The following is a 25,129-nucleotide window of genomic DNA, read 5'->3' on the forward strand; positions in this document are numbered from 1 at the left end:
AAACGAAAATTAGTTTCCTCTTCTTACATTGTATAACATTTTGATTGAACTAATCTTCAATGGTCAAATGTTGGTCACTAGATTTTGGGGAATACTGATATTTTCTCCATTCATGTTACTATATTTTCTGCCGCAAAATAGTCTTTAGTATTTCGTTTGTGGATGCAAAAGATGGATAAATAGATGTGGGAACATTTGACCGAAGTTACAGCATAAACTTAACAAGTAAAAACTGCAGTGTCCGTGGGTTATGAAACGTTCTTTCATGATCACGACATAAAGCAATGTGTTTAGTCTTGTTCTAAATTCTTATGACGGTGTACGTCAATTTGACTCAGTAATTATACATTGAACGAATATTTGACAACCACGAGTAATGCAGCATTGCCTATCTAAATGTATAGGGGTGTTACCAAGTTGTAACTAGTTTGTTTAAGTTTGTTTCTAAATTTTTATTTTTTTATTCTTCCTTTTCATTAAAATGGGATTCACGGAAGAATAGTCTTTGTATTAAGTTAGCTACTCTATAAATACATAAATAAATAATAAAAAAACAATTAGTTTTTATCATAATATCTACGATAGCTGCTATCAGTCAAGACAAACAATCCATTTCAAGATTTTAGACCATTTTTAACTCGATTTTGCATAGTTTGTGGATTATGGACTCTATATAGACTTAACAGTACTATGTCGAAATGTGGCCTCTTTTTGCTAGAAGTTAAATGAAGCGAAACCTGCCTTAGTGAACATATCTTTTAAAAGGACGTGATAGCATAAATGACAGCAGGTCTGGGTCCATCTTCTTGATACTTGTATGCAATTTAAGCCGTTGATAGAAGAGTCTGGTCCATAAAGGACTCTTACCTCTAAAGGGATCTTGTCCATAAAGGACTCTTGTCTCTAAAGGGATCTTGTCCATAAAGAACTCTAGTCTCTAAAGGGATCCTGTCCATAAAGGGTTCTTGTCTCTAAAGGGATCCTGTCCATAAAGGACTCTTGTCTCTAAAGGGATATTGTCCATAAAGGACTCTTGACTATCAAGGGCATTTGCACATAACAGAGAAATGGATTGGTTTCTCTCGTCAAGTACACATACAGTTTTCATGATATACAGAAACAAATTGAACGATTTATTTGTCTTCAAAACTCTTACGAACAATAGGGACTTAATTGTCATATACTGCATTCATGACCAGTCTGTTTGCACCAATAATGCTGGTCATTAAAGACACGATCGCCTTTGTTATACAGTTATGTTTACAATGTTTACAAGTAAACTGGCTGATCAAATTTGACCAACGGTTAAAAATCGTCTTGGCACCAAGGCTTTTCAATCTGTGATAATCATACAATTACTCTATCCAATACACCAGCTTGTGTGACAAGAAGCAATAAATAAATAGAACCAGTCTCGACGTGTGACAAGAAGTAATAAATAAATAGAACCAGTCTCGACGTTCCCGCTTTTGCAGATAATTAAATACTCTGAATCTTATAATCTCAAAAAGTGTGTAAGCTCTGTAACTTAAGTCAGAGCAACCGTTTTTATAACTGCTTTTTGACACAATTTTGATAGAGATATATTACAAAAATGCTTTTAGACACACTCTTTATAAGAATATATCACCAAGACGCTGTTTGACGAACTCTCTATAAGGATATATAACCAAGACACTTTTTGTTTGACACATTCTCTGTAAGGATATATCACTAAGACACTTTTTGACACACTCTCTATAAGGATATATCACCAAGACGCTTTTTGACACACCTTTATAAGGATATATCAATAAGACGCTTTTTGACACACTCTCTATAAGGATATATCACCAAGACACTTTTTAACACGCTCTCTATAGGGATATATCATCACGCTTTTTGACACACTCTCTATAAGGATATATCACCACGCTTTTAGACACACTTTTTATAGGCATATATCACCAAAACGCTTTTTTACACACCTTTATAAGGATATATCAATAAGACGCTTTTTGACACACTCTCTATAAGGATATATCACCAAGACGCTTTTTGACACACTCACTATAAGGATATATCACCACGCTTTTTGACACACGCTCTATAAGGATATATCACCACGCTTTTTGACACACTCTTTATAACGATATATCACCAAGACACTTTATTGACACACTCTTTATAGGTATATATCACCAAAACGCTTTTGACACACTCTTTACAGGGATATATTACCTAAATGCTTTTTGACACAATTTTTATAGGGATGTATTACCAAAAAAGAACGTTTTGACAGACATTTTATAGGGATATAGTACCAAAAAGAACGTTTTGACAGAATCTTTATAGGGATATATTACCGAAAATGCATTTTGAGACTCTTGATAGGGATATATTGAAAAGCTTTCTCGTACAATCTTTCTGTTATCAACAAAAAATGTATACAATTTTTATAGGGATATATTACCGAAACGTATAAATAATATAAGATATAACTACATGAAAAAAATTAGAACGTATGTGTTGAAGGACTATATTTTTATGCTCCAGAACATTGCATAATTAATTCTTAAGACTGTAAAAACTGACGCAGTATATAGAAGATAACGGTTGATTTTGTTTGTTGGTTACTTTTCGTTTAAAGCTTAGCAGCACATCAACACATGAAAGGTTATATTGTGCAGCTGAGAAAAGTGTGTAGCGCAGAAATGCCTCATGGTGGCCGAACCGTCGTGTATGATATGAACTACATTGTTGCATTGAAACTGGAAACCTTACATAATCTCTACGCGAGGAAGTAAAGCAGTGTGCCGATATGCGTGTACAAACGTAACGAAGGAAAGAAAATCAGTCTTCAGCCGGGGCTACTCCTGACATAGATTGCACTTTTCTTAGAATAAAGTATATTAGATTTGGCATTCATATATATATATATATATATATATATATATATATATATATATATATATATATATATATATATAAGATCTTATTAGCACAGTCATTAAATTATTGTGCCTAAATCAAATGCCATAATGACAATTACATCTCACCTATATTTCACTTGAATTGGTGATATTTATTAACACACCAATTTACAATTATTCACACTTTAGATATCTTTGAAATTAGCGAACTACTGCATATAATATTTCAAAACGTATTTTGAAATATTTCTACTAGGAGTAATTAATACCATGTTTGTGATTCAAGAAAAACAAATCACACGTATACAAGGAAATCATTTTCAAGCGCTCATATTATTCTAAATATAAACACAAAATCTACCAATCAATTTCCTCTAACGTTAATGGCCAGTCAAAGCACAGCGAATACGCCACGTCGAAATAGTTACCTATTTATCAAAGGGAATTCCTGCACCGAACCACACTTACACTGCCGGCTGAGAAAGAGAAGGGCATATAACGACCAAGATGATGCCTATCATGATACTTAAAACTTTGTGTATATTTCTGTGTTTAACAAATTCAGTATTTGGACAAGAAGAAGGTGAATTAAAAATTGAGATTTTGTCTTCACCAGATGTAGAATGTACCAGAAAAACCAAAAAAAATGATATCGTCACGATGCATTATACGGGCACTCTGCTAGACGGCACAAAATTTGATTCAAGGTGAGTGTGACACAATATCTATGCACCATATGCGCATTCTAAAAATGATATATTGTGAATGAAAAATAACAACTAATCAATAAATGGTTCTTTATGGGAGCATGACGTTTGTCCATAGAAACATGGCTAATGTTATCATGCCGATGCCTTGTTTTGAAATATGTTTCTGGCATACACCATATGTTTTCTGGTTTCTTTGATTTTGAACAACTGCTATTTTATTGAAATAATTTGTTGCTATAATTTTGCATCAGATGAAGAATGAGATGTGTTATTATGAAACGCCAAGTTTCAGAATGAATAAATCCAGTGGTGAACCTTTCAGAGCCGTACTTCACTCGTTTGTTGGCATGGTAATCGTTCCTACTTGTGTATGTTCAAGGTGAATCAAACAACGAGTAACTTCTTAATAATAAGTATGCGACTTTTTCCGAAAACAGAAGGAATGGCCATATGCTATTTGCGTTATTTTTTTTATTCCTTTCCTTCCCTCTTCACACACATTACAGCTGATCTGACCTTTAAAAAAAAATCAGGCTGTATAATCGATAAGCAATTTACGTTCAACACAGTCAGGACAAATGATATGATGATATTTGTTAATTAGTAGATTGACCCGTATTTACTTGCATATGTCGCCATATTTAGGAGAATATCAAGAATGTTACTGACGATTTACTGAAACCTCCGTAGTACTTAATCCACCTCTATTTTTAATTCGTCATTTATACACATAACATGTGGGGAAACCCCGAAGAGCAATAGTGTATTGACAAAATATCATGTACAGCTGTCGCTGATGTTCCATATGTTTATCAATGCAATCCGCTTAACAGTCCTTGCCTCCCACTGCATATAGACTCCACGTGGGACATAACGACATAGGTTGCTGTATATCACCGTCACTGAAACTCCGTTAACGGATTTTGTCCTTAAATACAATAGGCACTACATCATGTAAGATAAAGTTAGTATTTTCAGTAATATGCGGTGATTTCCAGCGAACAGCTTCGTCCCATGTTATATTATGTATGTGTGCTACATGAGTTGATAATGTTAGCACATGGTCTGTAGCTTCATACATTGAAATACGGTAGCTACAGTCGGCCTTGCCACTATGACTGTTTCACTCGTCCATCAATCTTCCTTACAGATGTCATCATGGGGAAGACCTGTTGTAGTTTTGTACATGTACTATGACAGATAACCTAAGATGACAGATAAACGGGCGATAAATAGATAGATAGATAGATTAGATATTTAATCTGTGCGGCACTTGAGGTATGCACTAGATCAGACACTGTTTTGACGAGATAGATTTAAATCTGCGAGAAATCCAGCAATTTCATTTCCCAGAAGATACAATGTCAACTCTAGGTTATGTATACGTGAAATGTGATTATGAAATATTATTTATAATATAAAGTGGTTGTGTAGATAATGAAACACCGCTAATTATGAAATACTTACTTAAAACATATCGCATTTGTATTTACCCTTTGTCGTTAAATACAGTCATGTCTGAATTACTGTTATTCGTCTGGGTCTGTACAACAAATAGGTTAAATATGTTCAAAATGGAGAGAGAGAGAGAGAGAGAGAGAGAGAGAGAGAGAGGAATGGGTCATTGATAAATGATGCAATAAACTAATTTTTTGGTACAAAATTTCCTTCGTGTCCAAGCTTTAATCGCAATATAAAACAAAGTTTATGTTGTGCTTGGTTTGAGAAAATGCAGTGTCCAGATTATTGAAACTCAGATCAAGAGTATCTAAAAAAGGAAGAACGTACAATCCTGGTTAATAAGCAGTAACAAAAGGTTACCCATTGTGACCCAACGTGGCTTTTCAAGCTCTTTCAATGCGCCATAGTTTTTGTTTCTTCTTCCAGGCAGTCATTTATCGATAGACAGAACGGGCAATTTCATTGATGGGTAGATTGTTACATTGTGTTGTTCGTAGCGTATTTTTTTTTATACGTACCGATCAAAAATATCACCAACGGCATCCACGTGTGGTAAAGGAGCGTAGCGGAGTTTCGTCCGTGGGTTGAGACGATAGCATGTCAGTCTCTTATTCCCTTGCACGTATCTCGTGTATGCCTACTACATTTACTCGTGTATGCACAGCATCAAAAATGGCCAAATATGGACCTAGATTTGTCTTCGCATGATGTACATGCAGATTAAGTTCCACATGTTCGCTTGAAATTAATAAGGAAGGGCGTAGACCTTAAGATGTCAACGGCATTATACGACTGTAAATTTGGGTCTTCGCAATTCAGAGTTGCAAACTCTCTGTCCTACATCACGATCATTTTAGATCAGCTCGGACATTTCTGGATTAGTTTTGAATTTCAACCGATTAAAACAAATGGTCGAAGTGACTGAAGAAATAAAAGCCACTCAGGCAAGAAAACAGATGAGATAAATAGCTGATACTTAGAAATTAGATGGAAAACACTCCTCCAGTTGGATGTGTATTTAAAAGATGGCGATGTCCTAAGCTTTTGCATGTACTTCTATAGTACTAATATTACTACCCTTACTCGTAGCTCGTGGACAGGGTACTAACATGAGCATATACGTGTTAATGGAGCAAGCCGGGTGTGATTCACACCCGGCGCTCTCTTAGCCTAATAATAACACTTTAAACATATTCCTTGCATATAATCCAATAAAATGAGAAGTCCTCTTATTTAATACCGGAAATATCGAAAATCATTGTAGAAATAGTTGAAAAATCTCGTTCACCTTTTTTAGCCGATATTTTCGTTTAGATCGTCCTCCATATTATTTCAAATAATGATTACTTCCGTTCTCAGCCTCGTTTGTTTGTGTGCCATATAAGGACATTGACGCCTTATTTGGAAATGTAAACAAATCGTAGTAAAAATTTGGCGCCGTTTGGGTCAGAAATTCTGCGCATTAAAAGTAAATACGGTTTATCGGCAACTTTGAAATTCACCAAGAAGCGATTATTCGCACTTGATTGATAATAATATAGCGTTGAATATCCAAAATATGGTCTGGCAAGCCTTACGTAGAAAAGGGGTCACGGCGAGAGTCTCGCGTTATCTGTCATGGCGTACAGTATAAGGTTAGAGTAACCATGCCAATTTATTTTATCGTATAAAGGCTTAATAAATTCAAAATAAGCCAAACTTCTTTCACAGCATGATTATACTTATGTAGTTGATTTCTACACTGTTTGTTTTTCTGACTTTAGTGATGATATTTTTTGCTCCATTACCTGATATGGGATCAGTTCTTAGCCTCAACCACAACAAAATCAAGTTGAGGCTACGACATCGTAGCTAGTACTTCTACTGTGTATGTAATATTTTGTGAAAACGATATAGCGCACCAAAAACACTAACGTAGTAACTATTTTAAGCTCCTGGATTCTTTCTCGTCTGACCGGCTTTAATGTTTTCAAAACGTTCCCAGTGTGTACGATTAGCTGAGTCTACTGTCAAAAGACCGAAGTATTCCGCATGTGCGTGGAACTGAAATGTCACTCTACTCACAGGTCATACTCTGTTACAAGACTGGGCTAGACGCTTGTTATTTCACCAGGAAATACTGTATTTAACATTGAAACCATGAAGTTATGCACATGTATTATGTCCATGAAATGTCAGACGTACTCAACTGGTTCCTAATTATTCTTGATTTCGACGTAAGGGAAAGATGCTGTATTCAGGTCCTTACCCATGTATGCATATGTCCTTGGTATTTCTAACGTATGTTGATTGACATTTAGTATGGTTTTGTGATCTGCAGTTTTATGGCCAGTCGTTTATAAATTAATTTTTTTTTTTTTATTTGCATGCCTCTTAGCTCAACACTGGTCCGTCCTATATCTTTTTATATGCGTCTGATCTACAATATAAAACGTAAGACCCATGTGATCTATAATACAATATCCGTCTATCCATCGCAAATAAAAAAAATTAGTAAAAAATGGAATTCTATACAATGTTACCATGCTCTTTAAATATGGAAAGCTCAATTAACGTATCGCCATATGTCATTCAAGCCTTAACATGTGTCGATACCTGTGGGCCGCCGACCAAAATTATTGCTGGTAGTCTGAGCCTCACGTGATTCAACATGCGCACTGGCAGCTTGTCGGCTTTTCAGACCTAATGTCCGTTACTACCTAACAAACACGATATATCATATATAAGTTTAAATCATAACTCAGACATTTTGACAACTCTTTATTCATTACATTTCAGTATGTACTATAAATTACCAATTGTGACATGGAATAAATGTCAACATAAATACTTTGATTTTATATTTTGTGCTACGCTAATGAGTAGAGTGTTCTTATCTCTGCTCTTGTGATAGATTTATTCGGTCCCATCTTCGCAAACCAAAGTTCCCATAACCACATCTTCACCTTGGTGGATCGAATAGCTATATTGGTGCTTTGTCCTGGCGACATCTATTGGATTTCATGTGTTAACTCCCTGTAATGCCAACTGACCGGTAGCGTAGTGCATTGTACATCCGCCGAAAACGTTGGTTGCAATTGACCTAAAAAGGGATACCTTGGAAGTTTAACATCGAAAGTATGACTATGTACCAGAGGGAAGCCATTACAGGTGTTTTTGAGTGTAAGGTATTTGCGCAAACTCGGACCGACATTGAAAATTGATTATTTATCAGTCTGTTCATGTTGTGTGCTCCCGTTGTCTCGAGCACGTAGGAACAGTGTTCAAATTTTAAAAACTTAATTTTAATTGGATGCGGTGTCTTGCGGCCGTATCCAATGAAACTCACAGACCCAAAGCTCAGAAATATCTGCTCGATATGCCAAGGTGCAGATAGGGTTATCGCAACCTTGGCCAGCGAAGATGAGTTCGGTCCGTGCTGAGGTTATGCTTTCCCCACACGAAGTCTTGACGTCCTTGTACCAGCAGTGGCAGTACTGTCTTTACCCACTCATAGACAGGGGCTCTAATGGAAAGAACAGTGTTAAGACTTTTCCCGGTGTAACTGACCATACAAGACATAATCCAATATCACATGGTAGAAACGTTTCGGATCTAAACTGGGATTTCCCATATCTTACTGCATATCAGGAGAGAAAACCTTTGACCATGCTTTTTTCTTATTTCTATAATGGCGACATGCATATTGTGGGTGAACAAAAAACGTGATAATTGTTTAATTAATCAAAATTTGATTACTTGATTGATCACCTTAATGAATTCTATGCACAATCAGGCCCTGCATATCCTAGTTTTACTTAATTTTTGTTATACCTATTGAAGTAAAATAAACTTTTTAAAGTGGCCTATTAAGATTTAGTAAAGATGTTTCAAGAAGAAATCTTTTCGATCAACTCGAAACGTCATCTGCGAATTGCTACACCTGCCTGCTCTCTACTTGTTTGCACTGACGGCATCAACATTTAAATGCTATGCGTGCATAAAACTCTATAACATGTCTGATCCATCTTTGGATACATTTCCCATTAGTTTTAGTCATTATTGCGTAGTAAATTGGGGGCCCCGAGTGGCCGAGTGGTCTAAAGCGCTGACCGTTCCGGATCACTGCCATCTCACCTGTCTGCGTGGGTTCGAGTCCAAGGCTCGGCTAGCGTGGGTATGTGGGAAAGCCTGCCAGTAGCTTCTCGTGGGTCGGTGGTTCTTCTCTGGGCTTTCCAGGGTTCTTCCTCCACCAGTTATACTGGCCGCGATGAATAGCCTATCTTGTGCTGAAAAATGGCGTTAAACCCTAGAACAACAACAACGTAGTTCATTGAGATCCAATTACTGGGAGTTGCCGTATGGCTGGGAAATAAGGGTGGTGGGATCGGGTCAGAGGATGCATGACTGAGTTGTTTTATCTAGCGACGCTATTTTCTTATTATTTTGGTTTTGTAACTAGGACTACAAATTTTATTCGGTCTCTTATACAGTGATCAGATGAGCGTGAATTTTGTTTAATTGCACAGGTAATATCAACTGGAAAACATCAATAATCAAATAGTTAAGCAACGTGAGAGACAAAACCATAATTAAAATATATTCCTGCAGTAACACTATCCTTTCTGAATATTAGGAAGTAAACGGATATTTACAGTAGCCTATTTTAAGCTGAACTGCATTGATTGGTTGGCATAAGCTGTCATGGAATTGAAATATTTCAAGACGATGACAAAAATCCTGAAAATGTACGATGTAGTTTTAATTAAATCACGAAAATTACGACATTATATTACCTAAATGAAATATGCATCCCTTGAATTGGTTACACAGCTCACCTAGGCTAAATTCAGTGGTCGAGAAATATATCACAACTATTACATCCTTTCTTGTGTCTTCAAAAGTTGACATTACCGCGGTAAGCAGGTGCGCCATTGAAGGGGCAGAAACTATGGAAACCAAAACGAGAAAAAGAAATTATATAGCTTGCTGATGAAGGGTCGCCTACTGGCAAAAATAAAATTGTAATACCGTATTCGTCATGCAAGTAAAATCATAACATTTCATCTTTCAATTCCTTACGGAGACAGACCAAAAACCTAGACAATGATGGACAATCTAAATGGATGTAGACTTAGGGAGACAGGTAAACGGGAGACATGCAAAGACAGACAGATAGGTATGTAGGTAGGTAAGTGTGCCGCCATAGTAACGCAAGGTGTGTACCTATGCAGAAAAGGGTTCGAATCCCAGAGCCGCAGATAATGGAGTAACCGTCAACCAACATGGACTGATGTATTTCTATCTCGTGTTCTGTTCATCAAAAGAACAGACTAAAGACAGTGTATGTGCTGCCAAAATAAATAATTTTAAAGACATCGTGCACTCAAAGCCAAAAATACCGACCGACAAAATGGATAAGAAGACAGAATGTTAAAACAGATTTAAATCAATGCTATATTCCTTTATTACAAGAGGTGATGTTCTCTGCATTTTTTTATATTGTATTTAAAGATTCGATCATTTCTTGTTTTTGCCTTTATCGCTCTTATTTTAGCAAAATATATATTTAACTTTTAGTTTTTTACTATGTAACTTTTACTATGTCCCGGTAAACTATACTATACTATACTATACTATACTATACTATACTATACATGCATACACACACACACACATACATACATACATACATACATACATACATACATACATACATACACGGTGGTCGAGTGGTCTAAGGCGGATGCCTTTACAGATCACTCGCACGTCTCACTTTCGGTTTGAGTCTACGTTTCGGCAAACGTATCATTTGAGAAAGCTTATCAGTAGCCTCCCGAAGGCTGATGATTCTTCTCGGAGTAATTCCAGATTATCCCCCCCCCCCAAATATACTGGCTGCCATTTGTACTTGAAGAACCTTGCCTGTATTGAAAAATCACGTGAAATAAAAAGAATACAAAATTCCTCGGTTTCAGTGATAGATGGAATTTTGAAACATTGCTGCTTTTTGTTTTGTACAAGAGGGTGATAATAATGCAAATGAAAAGGCTGAAAATTGGACCAAATGGGTGCCATAAAATCAATTTAAAACCATTTAAAATACTGACCTTCCCGACCTTTAAGATCAGAGCAGATTGAGCATGTTCACGTTTTGGGGACAAAGTTTCAATCATACGTTAAAATTAACATATGTCAAGCCTTAATATGTGCCGATACCTGTGGACCGCCGACCAACACTATTGCTGGTAAAGGTGGTCTGAGCCTCACTTTTCGGGAACAAAATTTCAATCATATGTTAAAATTATAGATGGTGTTGTTTGTGCACATCCAGACCCAGCCTATTTGAAATCGGGGGTATGGAGAATCTAGTGTATGCTGGTTAACTTCGACTAGTAATGTAAGTCTAACCCGTGACCAGAAATGTGCATAAATGCAACGTAGCATCTCTTATTGTGCAGGAAAATGCAAATATCGCACAGATCAATTTCAGCACACAAGACATCCCTAGTGCAAATGACGTCACCCCATCTTTACTTTAAATTTATTTAGTCAGCAGAATGAATGGAATCCGAAAGTAGCAGGTGGATAGCAAGACCATGAAAATCTATGAATCGGGTTATAAGGCAGCTAAACACATGTTGAATATGATGCGTGTGCATAATATGAAAACTTTTCCTCTAAAATATGCGGTTGGTCTGAATGATAAAACGGAATTTTATATTAAATGCGCGTATAGGCTGACATTTAAATCAACTCAGACTGAAATAGTCAATTTCAAGCAACTAATGCCCCCTGTTTAAATCAAATCAGATTGAGATGATTTACTTCAAGCAGCTGGTGTCCTCCGTTTACGCTGCGAACTCAACCACGATTTAAGACGTTGTTGTTGTAGGGTTTAACTCCATTTTTCAGTACACGATAGGCTATACGTGGTGGCCAGTATTAATGGTGGATGAAGAACTCGGGGAAAACCCCAGAAAGAACCACCGACACACGAGAAGCTACTGGCAAGCTTTCTCACATACCCACACTGGCCGAATCCGAGACTCGAACCCACGCTGATAGAGGTTAGATGGCAGTGATCCGTAACGAGAGCACATTAGACCACTCGACCACTCGGGGCCCCTGTTTTTAGACGTAGGAGAAATGATGTTGTTGCCACATGGGAAAATGGCCAAATTAAGTGTTTTCATCTTTATTTCAGCTATGAAAGACAACAACCGTTCCAGTTTCAGCTAGGAATCGGCCAGGTGATCAAGGGCTGGGAAAAGGGTCTGATCGATATGTGTATCGGAGAGAAGAGAAAGCTAACCATTCCGCCACATCTCGCTTATGGCGACCAGGGAGCAGGTACAACTCCTTTCTAGTTACATATCTTTCCCAAAAATTACACTTCATCTGTCTGTCATTCCTGCCTTTAAAACAAACGAACAGACACAATAAAGATAAATAGTTGTCATTAATGGCAACAGGTTTAAATAATTATAAACGTACACTAGGGATGGGGTGGAGGTGGGGAATAGGTAAACCTTTTTTCTAATCCACTAATAAAGGAAGACAGGGAAGGTGGGTCACAACAGTACTTTTACTTCTGTCTCGATAAGAGTCTATGAGAATTTTGACATGTGTTTGATTACTGATCGCAATAGTTTCAAAGACTCAAGGCTCTTTATCAAATGGGAAATGTGTACTAATCTACTACAGGGGCAAAGGGTTACGTATCAGCTTTCAAGGACATTCCCCCTCCCCCCCCCAGAAAAAAATTCAGATCAGATTTTTTTTCAGGCATGTAGTTTGTGAATAATCATATTTACCTTTCTCCCTTTATTTCAGATATGTTGTTGGGTTTTTTCATTAATAATAATAATATTATTATTATTATTATTATTATTATTATTATTATTATCTGGTTTGCAAATACTTTCGAATCAGGTTTTGATAAAATATACTGGTTATTGTTGGCTAAATTTGGCATATTGCCAGCAAAGAAAATTAACGAATTATGTACAGCGAGGCCTGCTATGGGGTAAAAGTTTACTTACAAATCATAAAAAAGCAAAATAGATGAGCACACTGTGTTCTCAATGATTTCATCCATCAAATCAGTATGACAGATGTTATTTCATTCAACCTGCATATTCTTTATTTCCTTTCCTTGGACACGGTACCTTACTTCAATTCCCTCGGCACTAAAAACCCTAATTGTGTTGGCTACCAAACCAAATCTTATGAGAAACATTTCACAGAACCAGTTAAGAATTTCTTTCATGTAATAAATAAGAAAAGCAATGCAAAAGAAAACAACAAAAAATGTGGTGTTTTGAACATTTATCTTATTTGGGAAAACTATAACTGGATCTCCAGTTTTATTTCAAACACGTTTCCAATTAATCTTTTTGCGGAGACAATCTAAACTTTGATAACCGAGGAAGGCGTACTCGTATGAGGCAAAAAGTATTTAAAAAATTGTTTAAAATTTGTATTCATGTCTGTAAAATTTAAATTCGGTTAACATATGTAGTAGAGAAAGTGTGCTGACGTCAGAGGAAGGTTATTCATTTATTCATCTCCTAGCCCGTCTTTAAACTTATGTGTATATATATATATATATATATATATATATATATATATATATATATATATATATATATATATATATATATATAAACAGTTTACACGAGTGCGGTTTAATATCTCAGTTACGACATTAAATAACATATTACTTTATGTGAATCTGAAACCAATAAAATTCTTACCACGCCTTTTGGAACTGGCTCGTTACAAAGTATCGGTCAATGGATAAAAGGCTGAGTGGGTGGGGCTCTAATATGACCCCACCCCACCCTGTGATGACGTGATGAGCGTGGTTTTAATATTAACTTAAAAGAGTAAATAAACTTACTCTGTTTAGAACAGAATGTGGACACATGCCGGTTTCCAAATTGACAGAATGTTATCAAACCACGGCATGTTTACGCGGTAAATAGCTCCAGCGAGCCAATGTTTCTTGTTATGTGATGCAATTCTTACTCTAAATAATTTGTATGTGTCTACTATAATGTTCCAGGTCAAATAATGTAACTATCGGGTCACACATGCATCACGATTAATCTACGTGCAACAGTCATCCCCTCACATGAATATCCAACAACTGGAATGCTTAGTAGTGGAACCGACACACTTTTGTTTTTTCTCTCGAACTATTATCTTTTGTTTTAAAGAATTTTTTTTAAAAACTGTGATTTAAATATTCCCAACATTCTCATGAAAATCGATTGGATGACGGAGTCAACATACTAAGTAACATCACACATGAATTTCGGTGCTATACGCTGTCTGTGTCAAATTTTCTTTTTAGTGGGAAGGACAGTTGCTGTTTGAACTATAATTTTGCATTTTTTATATATAAAAAAACTCTACTTAAAATGATTAGGGTTATATAACTGCGCACTATGAACCAGCGTCTATGATACTATTTTATGCCCAACAAATGAGTGGTGTACTGTTTAGAGCTAGTGCGAAAGAATATATTTCTTTCTTTTTTCTCTCGAACTATTATCTTTTGTTTTAAAGACTTTTTTTAAAAACTGTGGTAAACGGAATCTCACATAGAATGTATGAAACTAGTTGAAGAGTGTCTAGCTTTAAGTACGTCAAAGTAAAGGTGACAAGTGTTTGAAACTGTTTTGTTGGACTCTTACCATAAATGTGTCCGCCGTACTTGCACGCGTAGGGATACCATACAAAGTTGTATAGAAGATCGCCATATCGAAAAGGAGGTTTAATTAGAGACTACTATGCAGAATGCAGCACTACCACGTTTACTTTTTTAACCGGACTAGTAAGGATTACTCGGACGAATAATCCTTTTTCCGAACCAGACGCCAGAACTCGTTGAATTCGTCAATTGTTGAGTTTTGTAAAGCCATATGTTGTTCAACATCATGCTGAAATATACATACTAAAGGGTTTCAAAAGAGAGCAAACCTCAACGGCCATATACAAATGTAGTTATCGTTACTCTTTATGAATGGATGTTCATATCAGCACAATATAAATACTAAAAGACTTTTATTGTGGCTTGTTGGGTGTAATTGAAAATGGTACTGATCTGACGACTAATATGTCCGTTACGGCAGTCATCTTGAAAATCATGTTGTCGCTACTCACCTTAACGGAAAACCACATCGGCATGGGGCTTTATCATTAGAATTCATATGGTGTCTCGTTGATCTTAAACAACTTAATTGCACCTGATATCCAATATGGCTGCCACAACGACTATCTTGAATGTCTTATCGCTACTTCTTCTCCATGGAAAGTCAAATCAACTTGGTTTCTCATCAGAATAGTGGTAAAGTCTGGTCCGTACTAAATGAAACTGGTGCCGAACTGACATCTAACCGTCATGGCAGTCAGGGGGCCCCGAGTGGTCGAGTGGTCTAAAGCGCTCACCGTTACGGATCACTGCCATCTCACCTCTGTCTGCGTGGGTTCGAGTCCAAGGCTCGGCTAGCGTGGATACGTGGGGAAAGCCTGCCAGTAGCTTCTCGTGGGTCGGTGATTCTTCCTGGGTTTTCCAGTGTTCTTCCTCCACCAGTTATACTGGCCGCCATGTATAGCCTATCTTGTGCTGAAAAATGGCGTTAAACCATATAACAGCAACAACAACAACATGGCAGTCATCTTCAATTTTTCTTAATTGCTACTTCTCCTAATTGGAAAGTCATATCAACACGGTGTTCTTCCAGAAGATTAATGATGTTCTTGAATGAAAATTGTACCGATCTGACCTCAATTACGGCTGTCACAATGAACATCTGGGAATGGATTGTCATATCAAATAGTGGTTACGTACAAAGTCTTCTAATGGTGTCTACTAGATCTAAATGAAAATAATATCGATCTTTCATCCAGTATTGCTGCCACAGTGGTTAGTTTGAAAATCTTTTTGCTCAAGAATTTGCCGCAATAATCAGCAGTTAAAAAAAAGACGAAATTGTCTTTATCTTAGATTCCTGAAATTTATTTTCGGGTAGTAGTGACTCTAGTGACTCCTTTTTGGTATAACTTATTTATAATGTATAGTTCCTTTTTTATCGGTTATTTTTAATTTATAGATTATTTTCCTTTCTTATATAAATTATTGATAATGTAGATGTCCCTTTTTATCATTATCTGTTTATCATTTATCGGTCCTTTTCTTATTTTTAATACGAGTTAATGATACTGTATTGGTCCATTGTCAAATTTAATTACAAAAAATTTATTTGAATCTGTCGGTCCTTTCTCTTTTTTACGGTGATGTTACCATTATGTTAGGGACACTCTTGTGTTCTGGTTTCACTGGTATACAAAAGTAACAATGTCGAGGAGATTGGGTACGTGGATGGAGAGCAAAGCAACAGTGGGAAACAGTTTAGTTTTCATCCGTTCTTCTCTAGGTGACAAGATCCCACCCAAGTCTACATTGGTTTTCGAGATAGAGCTGATTAACACAGCCGATGGTCCCGCTCCTCCAAACGTTTTTAAAGAGGTCGATACAAACAATGACAAAGCGCTCAGTATGGAAGAGGTAATATCACTGTCAGTCAGTCTGTTTGTCTGTCTGTGTCTGTCTTTTGAAGGCGTGCTTAATCTGATGACTTAATTGTGCTTTTAAATTCATGATTTTATGAAATCTTGGATGTATGTGGTCCTTTTTGTTTTAGTATACAAAAAGAAACAATGCACACTGGGTGTTGCTGGAGAGGAAGAGGTGTCTATGCTGTATATATGATGCGTCTATGATGTATCTATGATGTATATATGATATGTCTATGATGTATCTATGTGTCTAAGATGTATCTATGATGTGTCTATGATGTATATATGATCTGTCTATGATGTATCTATGTGTCTAAGATGTATCTATGATCTGTCTATGATGTATATATGTGTCTATGATGTATCTATGATGTGTCTATGGCCAGTTCCTTAGTGCTTTTAATGTAAGCAGTGTCAAGGCTCATCAGCTTAGTTCTTTGTGTATACATCGGGACTGTTCATTCCATGTCATCACATTTTTTCAAATCATCTATTTCATCGATATTCCCGTCTAAGAGTTAAATTTATTAATAATTATCAACCAAATGAAACCGACACAAACGTGTATACAGATAGAAAGCGTTAAAACTGCTAGCTGTGTGCACATTTTTGATGCCATCAGTTGCCAGAAGTACAAAGCGTTAGAAGTCTTGCAAACATGTTCCTCATGATCACGATCTCCTCTCTCTCTCTCTCTCTCTCTCTCATGCTCTAGTTTAGCGGCAACCGTACCACCCATAGCCAGATTACGACATTACTCTTCCACCTAATCACTGGAATCGAAATGCAGCTGTTTATCGCCATATGCCTTTACAAAGAATCCACGTGTAATCGTCCACACGCGTTTCTGATAAGCACTGCCCTATTCAATGACAAGGATTCATACTCTTGATAAAAACCAAAACTAAAGGTGATAAATGGAAGCACGCAAGGCCAAGTGAGACCTCTAAGTTATTTTTCTAGACTGTGATTTTCGAGTTCATACATGCATATCAATCTACATTTGCACGCCTGGACTCACCTCTCTAACTAAATACTGATCGATAAACAGATTGATATATCAACATTGATAAGTATATGAAAGGGTCATTGCCCCAGAAAATGTTCTTTTGTTTGAATCTCGCAAATCAAACTTGCGAAAGGCTGACTGGAAATTGACATAGCTTTAATACCAATTGCGACACAGAACTGAAATTTGGCAAGGAAATTTAAATTTCTACAATACTGATGTTCATATTTGACCCAGTTTTTTTCACTCCTCGCACAAGATTTTTAGTTATAACTTGACCTATGCATTTTCACAGTTGTATTTACTGGGGGAAAAAGAATTAGTTATAACTTGACCTATGTATTTTCACAGTTGTATTTACTGGGGGAAAATAATTAGTTATAACTTGACCTATGCATTTTCACAGTTGTATTTACTGGGGGAAAAAGAATTAGTTATAACTTGACCTATGCATTTTCACAGTTGTATTTACTGGGGGAAAATAATTAGTTACAGCTCTCTATTATGCATGATTGTTCTGTAAGCTGAAGGCGCTCACTACAGTGCTTTACAACGTCAGTGATTTAGTTAGCGTCTCCATGTCGCCATTTTAAAATCTGGTTATGACAGGGTTAATTATTTTGTAAAGAAAAAATATATAAGGTTGAACCTATGACCTTGCTACAGTAAAACGTCCTTCCCCTCGTAACAAATTGTAATTAGAGAACTGACATTTTTGCAAAAGTTAATTTGTTTGAAAATAAACAATCTTATGTCATTATGTCTATTAAGGTCATTGTTTATAGGGCGATATAGAACCTTTCTTGCATCTATATACAACACTTGCATATAAAAACACATTTGTAATGCTGGCGAAATTATTCTGTCTTCAGAACTCTTGACTAAAGAAAAGAAAATAAATAGGATAGAAATGCACTCAGTAGGTTTTTCGTGTGACCTAGGTAAAAGGCTTCAACCTTGACACATATGATACATAAATCGCACACACACAGACACACACACACACACACACACATATATATATATATATATATATATATATATATATATATATATATATATATATATATATATATATATATATATATATATATTGTAATAAATTTGGAGCATGCGCATTTGGTTATAGCGCCCTGTTTTAAGGAATTCTTAGATATTTGTGATTACTTATCTGCTTATTGGAATTTGGTACAATGGAAATATTCCTTAGCCCGAAATGATTAGCCAATTATTAGGTGCAAACGTCACGGAGTGCAGTGTTAGTCAAGTGAGTTTCCATGACGCCATGGTTCAGCAGTAGTGAATTCAGGTCAAAACCGAATGAGTCCCTGGAATACCATAGTCCCTATTAAAATCAAGTGGTGTACATTGGTGGTGTGACTGCATTGGCAGTATTTACGGTAGGAAACGGGTAAATTACACAAAGGAATAAAGAAGAAGGCACTCGGCAGATACCGTTTATGTCGCCATGGCGGCCAATTTGATGCAATTGTACTGGCAAAATGAGCCTAGAAGCCATCGATTGACTGGCCTAAGGTGGCGTAATTAAAATAGTTCCTTGTGTTAAGGGACAGTTGCATAGTTTCTACGGCGAGAGCTGAGAGGCCGTGCCGGTGTACGGTTGGTGGATATTTCGCAGGTTGTGAGATCTCTGGTCTTGCATTGATTGGAGTAAAATTTACGTGCACAACGGACATGTCGGGCTTTCTAATTTACAACTTAAGTTGTATGGAAGTCTTTGGAAATTTGGGGTAAACTTATGACTTCTAGCGGGAATCGCGCCAGGGTTTGACAACCGCTCGGTCAAGTAAAGACCCATAGCTTGTATATATATATATATAAGTAGGTAAGACAATAGGTAGAGAGATGGGTTGATGTCTAGGTTGTGATAAAAATATACAGACAAAACTGTCTGAATAGAAAAATCAAGTTATGCTTCAGTGTGAAATAATTCTATAACTTCTATAAAATAAAGTATTAATCATGTAATGTCCAGGATCTTAACTTTATTTTCTCTATGAAAAAACTAAGTTTTAGTGACTTAGGTTTGCTCCAATTATCATATCCGAATAAGGTACTAAACGAGCTTAATCATGTAGATAGAGCTGAAACCTTTTTAGAATTTGGAAGCAAGACGTGACAACATCCTGCAACTGTTCAATTCTGTTTGTAGTTTGCTGTGTATTTTTTTACCCATGTCTGATGCACGTTTTTTGTTTTTCCCCACCAGATATCAGATTATCTCATCCAAAATGCCAAGAGACACGGTCAACAGGCCGACGTCAACTCGGATGATCACAAGAATATAATCAAGACCATATTCGACCACGAAGATAAGGATAAGGATGGAGTTATTTCCCATGAAGAATTCAGTGGACCAAAGCATGATGAACTATAACAATGCCTAGGATATTTATCAACAAAAAAGCCTGTGTAAACCGAACACTAGATAATCCAGACTACCTTCAATATTATTGGATAAAATTATTCAATCATATGCAGCTAATCACACCTAGTGAAACCTTCACAATCTGAACTTTCATATTGGAAATAAATTGTAAAATGTGAACAAATAAACAAGACAAAGAAAAGAATATGAAGCAAAAAAAGTGTGATCAAATATATAAACTTATTGTTAGACAGGTTTAAGGAACATCAACCCTAAGCATAATGTGGCAGCATATCAAGGTCTATATTGCTTGTTCTGCTGATTATTCCTAACAAATTGCATAGACACGGATTTGCCTGGTCAGTATGCTATGGCAAATCTGGAAGTATGCAGTTTGCAGTAGGATACGACTAATACATGAGTATATATACAGTACTTCTATTCCGTTTACTGTATACATGTAATGTACATGGTAAATTTAGTGTTCAGATTACACAGGGTCCATCAACTATTCACCGTCAATTCAAATCATCAAGACATTCATGTTAGATTAGGTATATTTATCTAAAATAAAGAAACGATTGATTTTAACTATACTTATATGAACTGAAGGTTTAATGAGTTATTATTTCAAAAATGTAATACTCATTTTTTTTAAAAATGCAATAGATTTGCTAATAGAAATTGAATATGTACATACAAAGAAAATAGCCATGCAGCATAGTAACTGGTGATACCTTGTCTTCCTTTTGATTTCAAGATTCCACATGATCTTGAAGTCATCTTCTGAGGATTATTTCTTCATTTATCATCCAGAAAGCTCAAAAGTGATTTTTATTTTTTAAAAAGTACTAGTTTTAAAAATTTTGGCAGTCATACAAGCATGTCTGTTATTGTACAATGATTACAAGCCTTCTCTTGCTGTAACTGATAATTACTGACACTTTGTTCAGGAAAAATCTGTAAATATGATGAAAAAGCCAAAAATGATGAAATTATATATATATATATATATATATATATATATATATATATATATATATATATATATATATATCTCACTAAAATAATGTGCCTTACCTAGTGTACCTGCAAGAAGAGCAACCAAGAAGAAATGAAAATACATCTGTAATCAACAGTTTTCAAACAGGAAGTATTACCATGCAAAGACCTGCATAATTGTTGGAACAGGATTATTGTAATATTTAAAACTTCCCTTCTGTTATTTGGCTTCTTTTCAAGGTGGATGTATCAAGGTGGATGTATCTAACAAACAAATTTTATAGTATAAACATTTAAAACTGTGAGGTGATTTAAAACTTGCATGCAACATAAAAACAATCAAATACAACCTACCCTATATATGTGCTGTTGGGTGATTTAAAACTTGCATGCAACATGCCAGTATCAAATACAACCTACCATATATATGCGCTGTCAGGTGATTTAAAACTTGCATGCAACATAAAATCAAATACAGTCTAACATATATATGTGCTTATAAGTCCTATCCAACTGCAAACTGCACAGACCCAGATCTGCTGTCACCTAATGCACTGGCATATCTCAGCCTATGCAGTTTGTTAGAACTAATCAGCAGAACCAATAGACCCTCTGATCTACCTGCACATGATGTGACATCAGATCAGGGTCCATGCTGTTTGCAGTTTGACTTGTAAGCACTTGTATATGGTAATTATTTGGTCAGTATATCTGTACAAAGTATTTTTTATCTTCTTTACAATGGTATTGGTTTTCTTGGTTATGGCTCAAGTAATTGGACTTATTTTCCAATGCAAAATGAGTGGATATTCTAGTCAATTTTATTGTATAGCTCATTTTTGTACTATTTTGTATCAATACAGTCTTATTTATGTGTTCAGTTTTATGTCATATCAAACAGAAAATAAAGTGCCACCTTGAATGCCTCCACACATGTATATTATGCATTTCATATTATGAAATTAAGTTTATTTTGTTAATTTACCCAACTCAAAAATATTATGCCAAATATTTGTGGCAAATAATTATCATGCTTTCCATAAATGTGTTTCAAATTGCTGTATGAATTTTTTGTAATGTTTTGCTAAGGTTGTTTAAAATTTATGTATTTCTCTCTGACAGTACTCTTTAACCATGACATACATATACTGTACTAATTTGTGTGTAACATGTCCCAAGCTGCAATCTGCATATATTCAAATCTGCCTCTGCATAGAGTGCTGGTGGATTGGAGATTGTACTGTATAAACCTAGATTGGCTACTGCATACTCATCTTGACTAGGTTCCGATATGATAACCCTATCTACACCTTGGTGGATGAAACAGATATTTTAGCGCTTTACCCTAGCAACATCTATTGGATTTCATGAGTTGCCTCCCTTACTATATAATGCCAACAATCCAATAGCCTGTAACAGAAGTGCATCGTACATCAGGTGGAGGCAATTGACTAAACAAGGATTTGTTGTAAGTTTAATACCAAAAGTATGACTATGAACCAGAGAAAGACATTACAGGTGTATTTGAGTTAAAGGTGTTTGTACAAATTGCTTATTTGCCACTCAGGTTGTGTGCTCCCCTTGTCTTGATCATATAGGAACAGTGTTCAAATTTGAATTTAATTTCGATTGGATGCTGTGCATCCAATGAAATTCACAGACTTGAAGCACAGAAATATCTGCTCAATACACCAAGGTGTAGATAGGGTTATCATATCAGAACCTTGGCTAGTGAAGATACTGCATACTGAGCAAGTGCATCAGGGGTTGTGCTGCATAGATGCAGATATGCCTTTGCATTCTGCTCTGTTTGATCAGAAATTGTGCTGCCACAGCATACTGTGCAGGCATATCTGGAGTTACATTGATAGACCAAGACTGACCATTGTTTACAAGACCGGTGGATGAGGGCCAATATATCATAGACCTAGATCTACTGTTGTATACAAAGCTGGTGGATGAGGGGCTATATTGCATAGGTCCAGATTGATTGTTGTATACAAAGCTGGTGGATGAGGGACTATATTGCATAGGCCCAGATTTGCCATGGCATGCTGAGCAGGAGATTCAGGAGTTATACTGCACAGACCAATATGTGCCACTGTATACTGTGGAGGCAGATCAGGGGTTGTATTGCATAGACCAATATTTGCCACATTATACTGAACAGGTGGATATGGGGTTGCACTATATAGACCCAGATCTGCCACTGCATACTGAACAGGTGGATCAGGAGTTGTGTTGTTGACTGGAACAAAGTGCCTTTGCCAGGGACACACCATGTTACTTGATCATGGGTGATCCAATGGTAGGATTTGAACCAGCACACTTCTGATCATAAGTCTAGCATGCAAATGCTGGCTCACCATATACCCCATTAAGTAGAATGAACAGTGTAAATACTAACTTGTCATAGACCACATTACATAGGACACTGTAAATGCTGACTCACCATAGACCTACATTGACCCAACTGAATAGAGGAACAGTGTAAATGCTGACTCACCATATATCCCATTACAAAGAATGAGCAGTATAAATGCTGACTTGCCATATCCCCCATTAATCAGAATTAACAGTGTAATTGCTGACTCACCATAGACCCCATTAAGTAGAATTAACACTGTAAATACTGATTCACCATAGACCCCATTAATTAGAATGAACAGTGTAAATACTGACTCACCACAGTACACATACATAAGAATATATGGAGCACGGGTTACAAACATATGAATATATAGTACAGCACACATACACAAGTAAATACAGTATGGCACACATACACAAGTAAATACAGCACAGCACTCATGCAAAAGTATATGCATTAAAACACTCATGAACAAGTATATACAGTAAAGCACACACACACAAGTATATACAGTACAGCACACACAAGCATATACAGTACAGCACACACAAGTATATGCAGTACAGCACTCATGCACATGTATATGCAGTACAGCACTCATACACATGTATATACAGTACAGTACTCATGCACAAGTATATACAGTACAGCACTCATGCACATGTATATACAGTGCAAAACTCATGCACAAGTATTTACAGTACAGCACACACTGACAAGTATATACAGTACAGTAGTCATGCACAGGTACATACAGTACAGCATTCATGAACAAGTATATATGGTACAGCACTCATGCACACATATATACAGTACAGACTCCTGCACAAGTATATACAGTACAGCACTCCTGCACAAGTATATACAGTACAGCACACACACAAGTATATACAGTACAGTACTCATGCACAAGTATATGCAGTACAGCACACACACACACACACACAAGTATATACAGTAAAGCACACACTCACAAGTATATGCAGTACCATACTCATGCACTAGTATATAAAGTACAGCACTCATGTACAGGTATATACAGTACAGTACTCATGCACACATTTATACAGTACAGCACTCACACAAGTATATACAGTATAGTAGACACACAAGCATATACAGTACTGCATTCATGCACACATATATGCAGTACAGCACTCAAACACAAGTATATATAGTACAGCACTCATGCACATGTATATACAGTACAGCACTCAAACACAAGTATATACAGTACAGCACTCATGCACAGGTATATACAATACAGCACAAACTGAAAAGTATATACAGTACAGTACTCATGTACAAGTAAATATAGTACAGCACTCATGAACAAGTATATACAGTACAGCACACACAAAAGTATATACAGTACAGTACACATGCACATGTATATACAGTACAGCATTCATGCACATGTATATGGAGTACAGCACTCATGCAGAAGTATATACAGTACAGCACACACTAACAAGTATATACAGTACAGCACACACTAACAAGTATATACAGTACAGTACACATGCACAAGTATATAAAGTACAGCACTCATATACAGGTATATACAATACAGTACTCATGCACACATTTATACAGTACAGCATTCACACACAAGTATATACACTACAGGACACACACAAGCATATACAGTACAGCATTCATGCACACATATATGCAGTACAGCACTCAAACACAAGTATATACAGT

The 25,129-nt window shown here is 36.2% G+C and overlaps 1 protein-coding gene and 1 long non-coding RNA gene across 2 annotated transcripts; one reads left to right on the top strand and one right to left on the bottom strand.

Moving 5' to 3' along the window:
- The first annotated feature begins 3,347 nt into the window (after positions 1-3,347).
- Positions 3,348-22,110, top strand: LOC149790588 (uncharacterized). Its single transcript, XM_089972682.1, has 4 exons — positions 3,348-3,619; positions 12,270-12,415; positions 16,510-16,640; positions 19,891-22,110. The coding sequence occupies exons 1-4, from the start codon at positions 3,420-3,422 to the stop codon at positions 20,056-20,058; spliced, it is 645 nt and encodes a 214-aa protein (XP_089828808.1). The 5' UTR covers positions 3,348-3,419; the 3' UTR covers positions 20,059-22,110.
- LOC149790589 (uncharacterized) lies at positions 21,301-23,985 on the bottom strand. Its single transcript, XR_016423883.1, has 2 exons — positions 21,468-23,985; positions 21,301-21,401 (listed from the first exon to the last, which is right to left on the bottom strand). It is a non-coding gene; the product is annotated as an uncharacterized LOC149790589 (long non-coding RNA).
- Between the last annotated feature and the right edge of the window lie 1,144 nt (positions 23,986-25,129).

The sequence above is a fragment of the Sinohyriopsis cumingii genome, chromosome 10 (assembly GCF_028554795.1).
Source record: "Sinohyriopsis cumingii isolate HCF-2022 chromosome 10, ASM2855479v2, whole genome shotgun sequence".
In the NCBI taxonomy this organism is placed as follows: Eukaryota; Metazoa; Mollusca; class Bivalvia; order Unionida; family Unionidae; genus Sinohyriopsis; species Sinohyriopsis cumingii.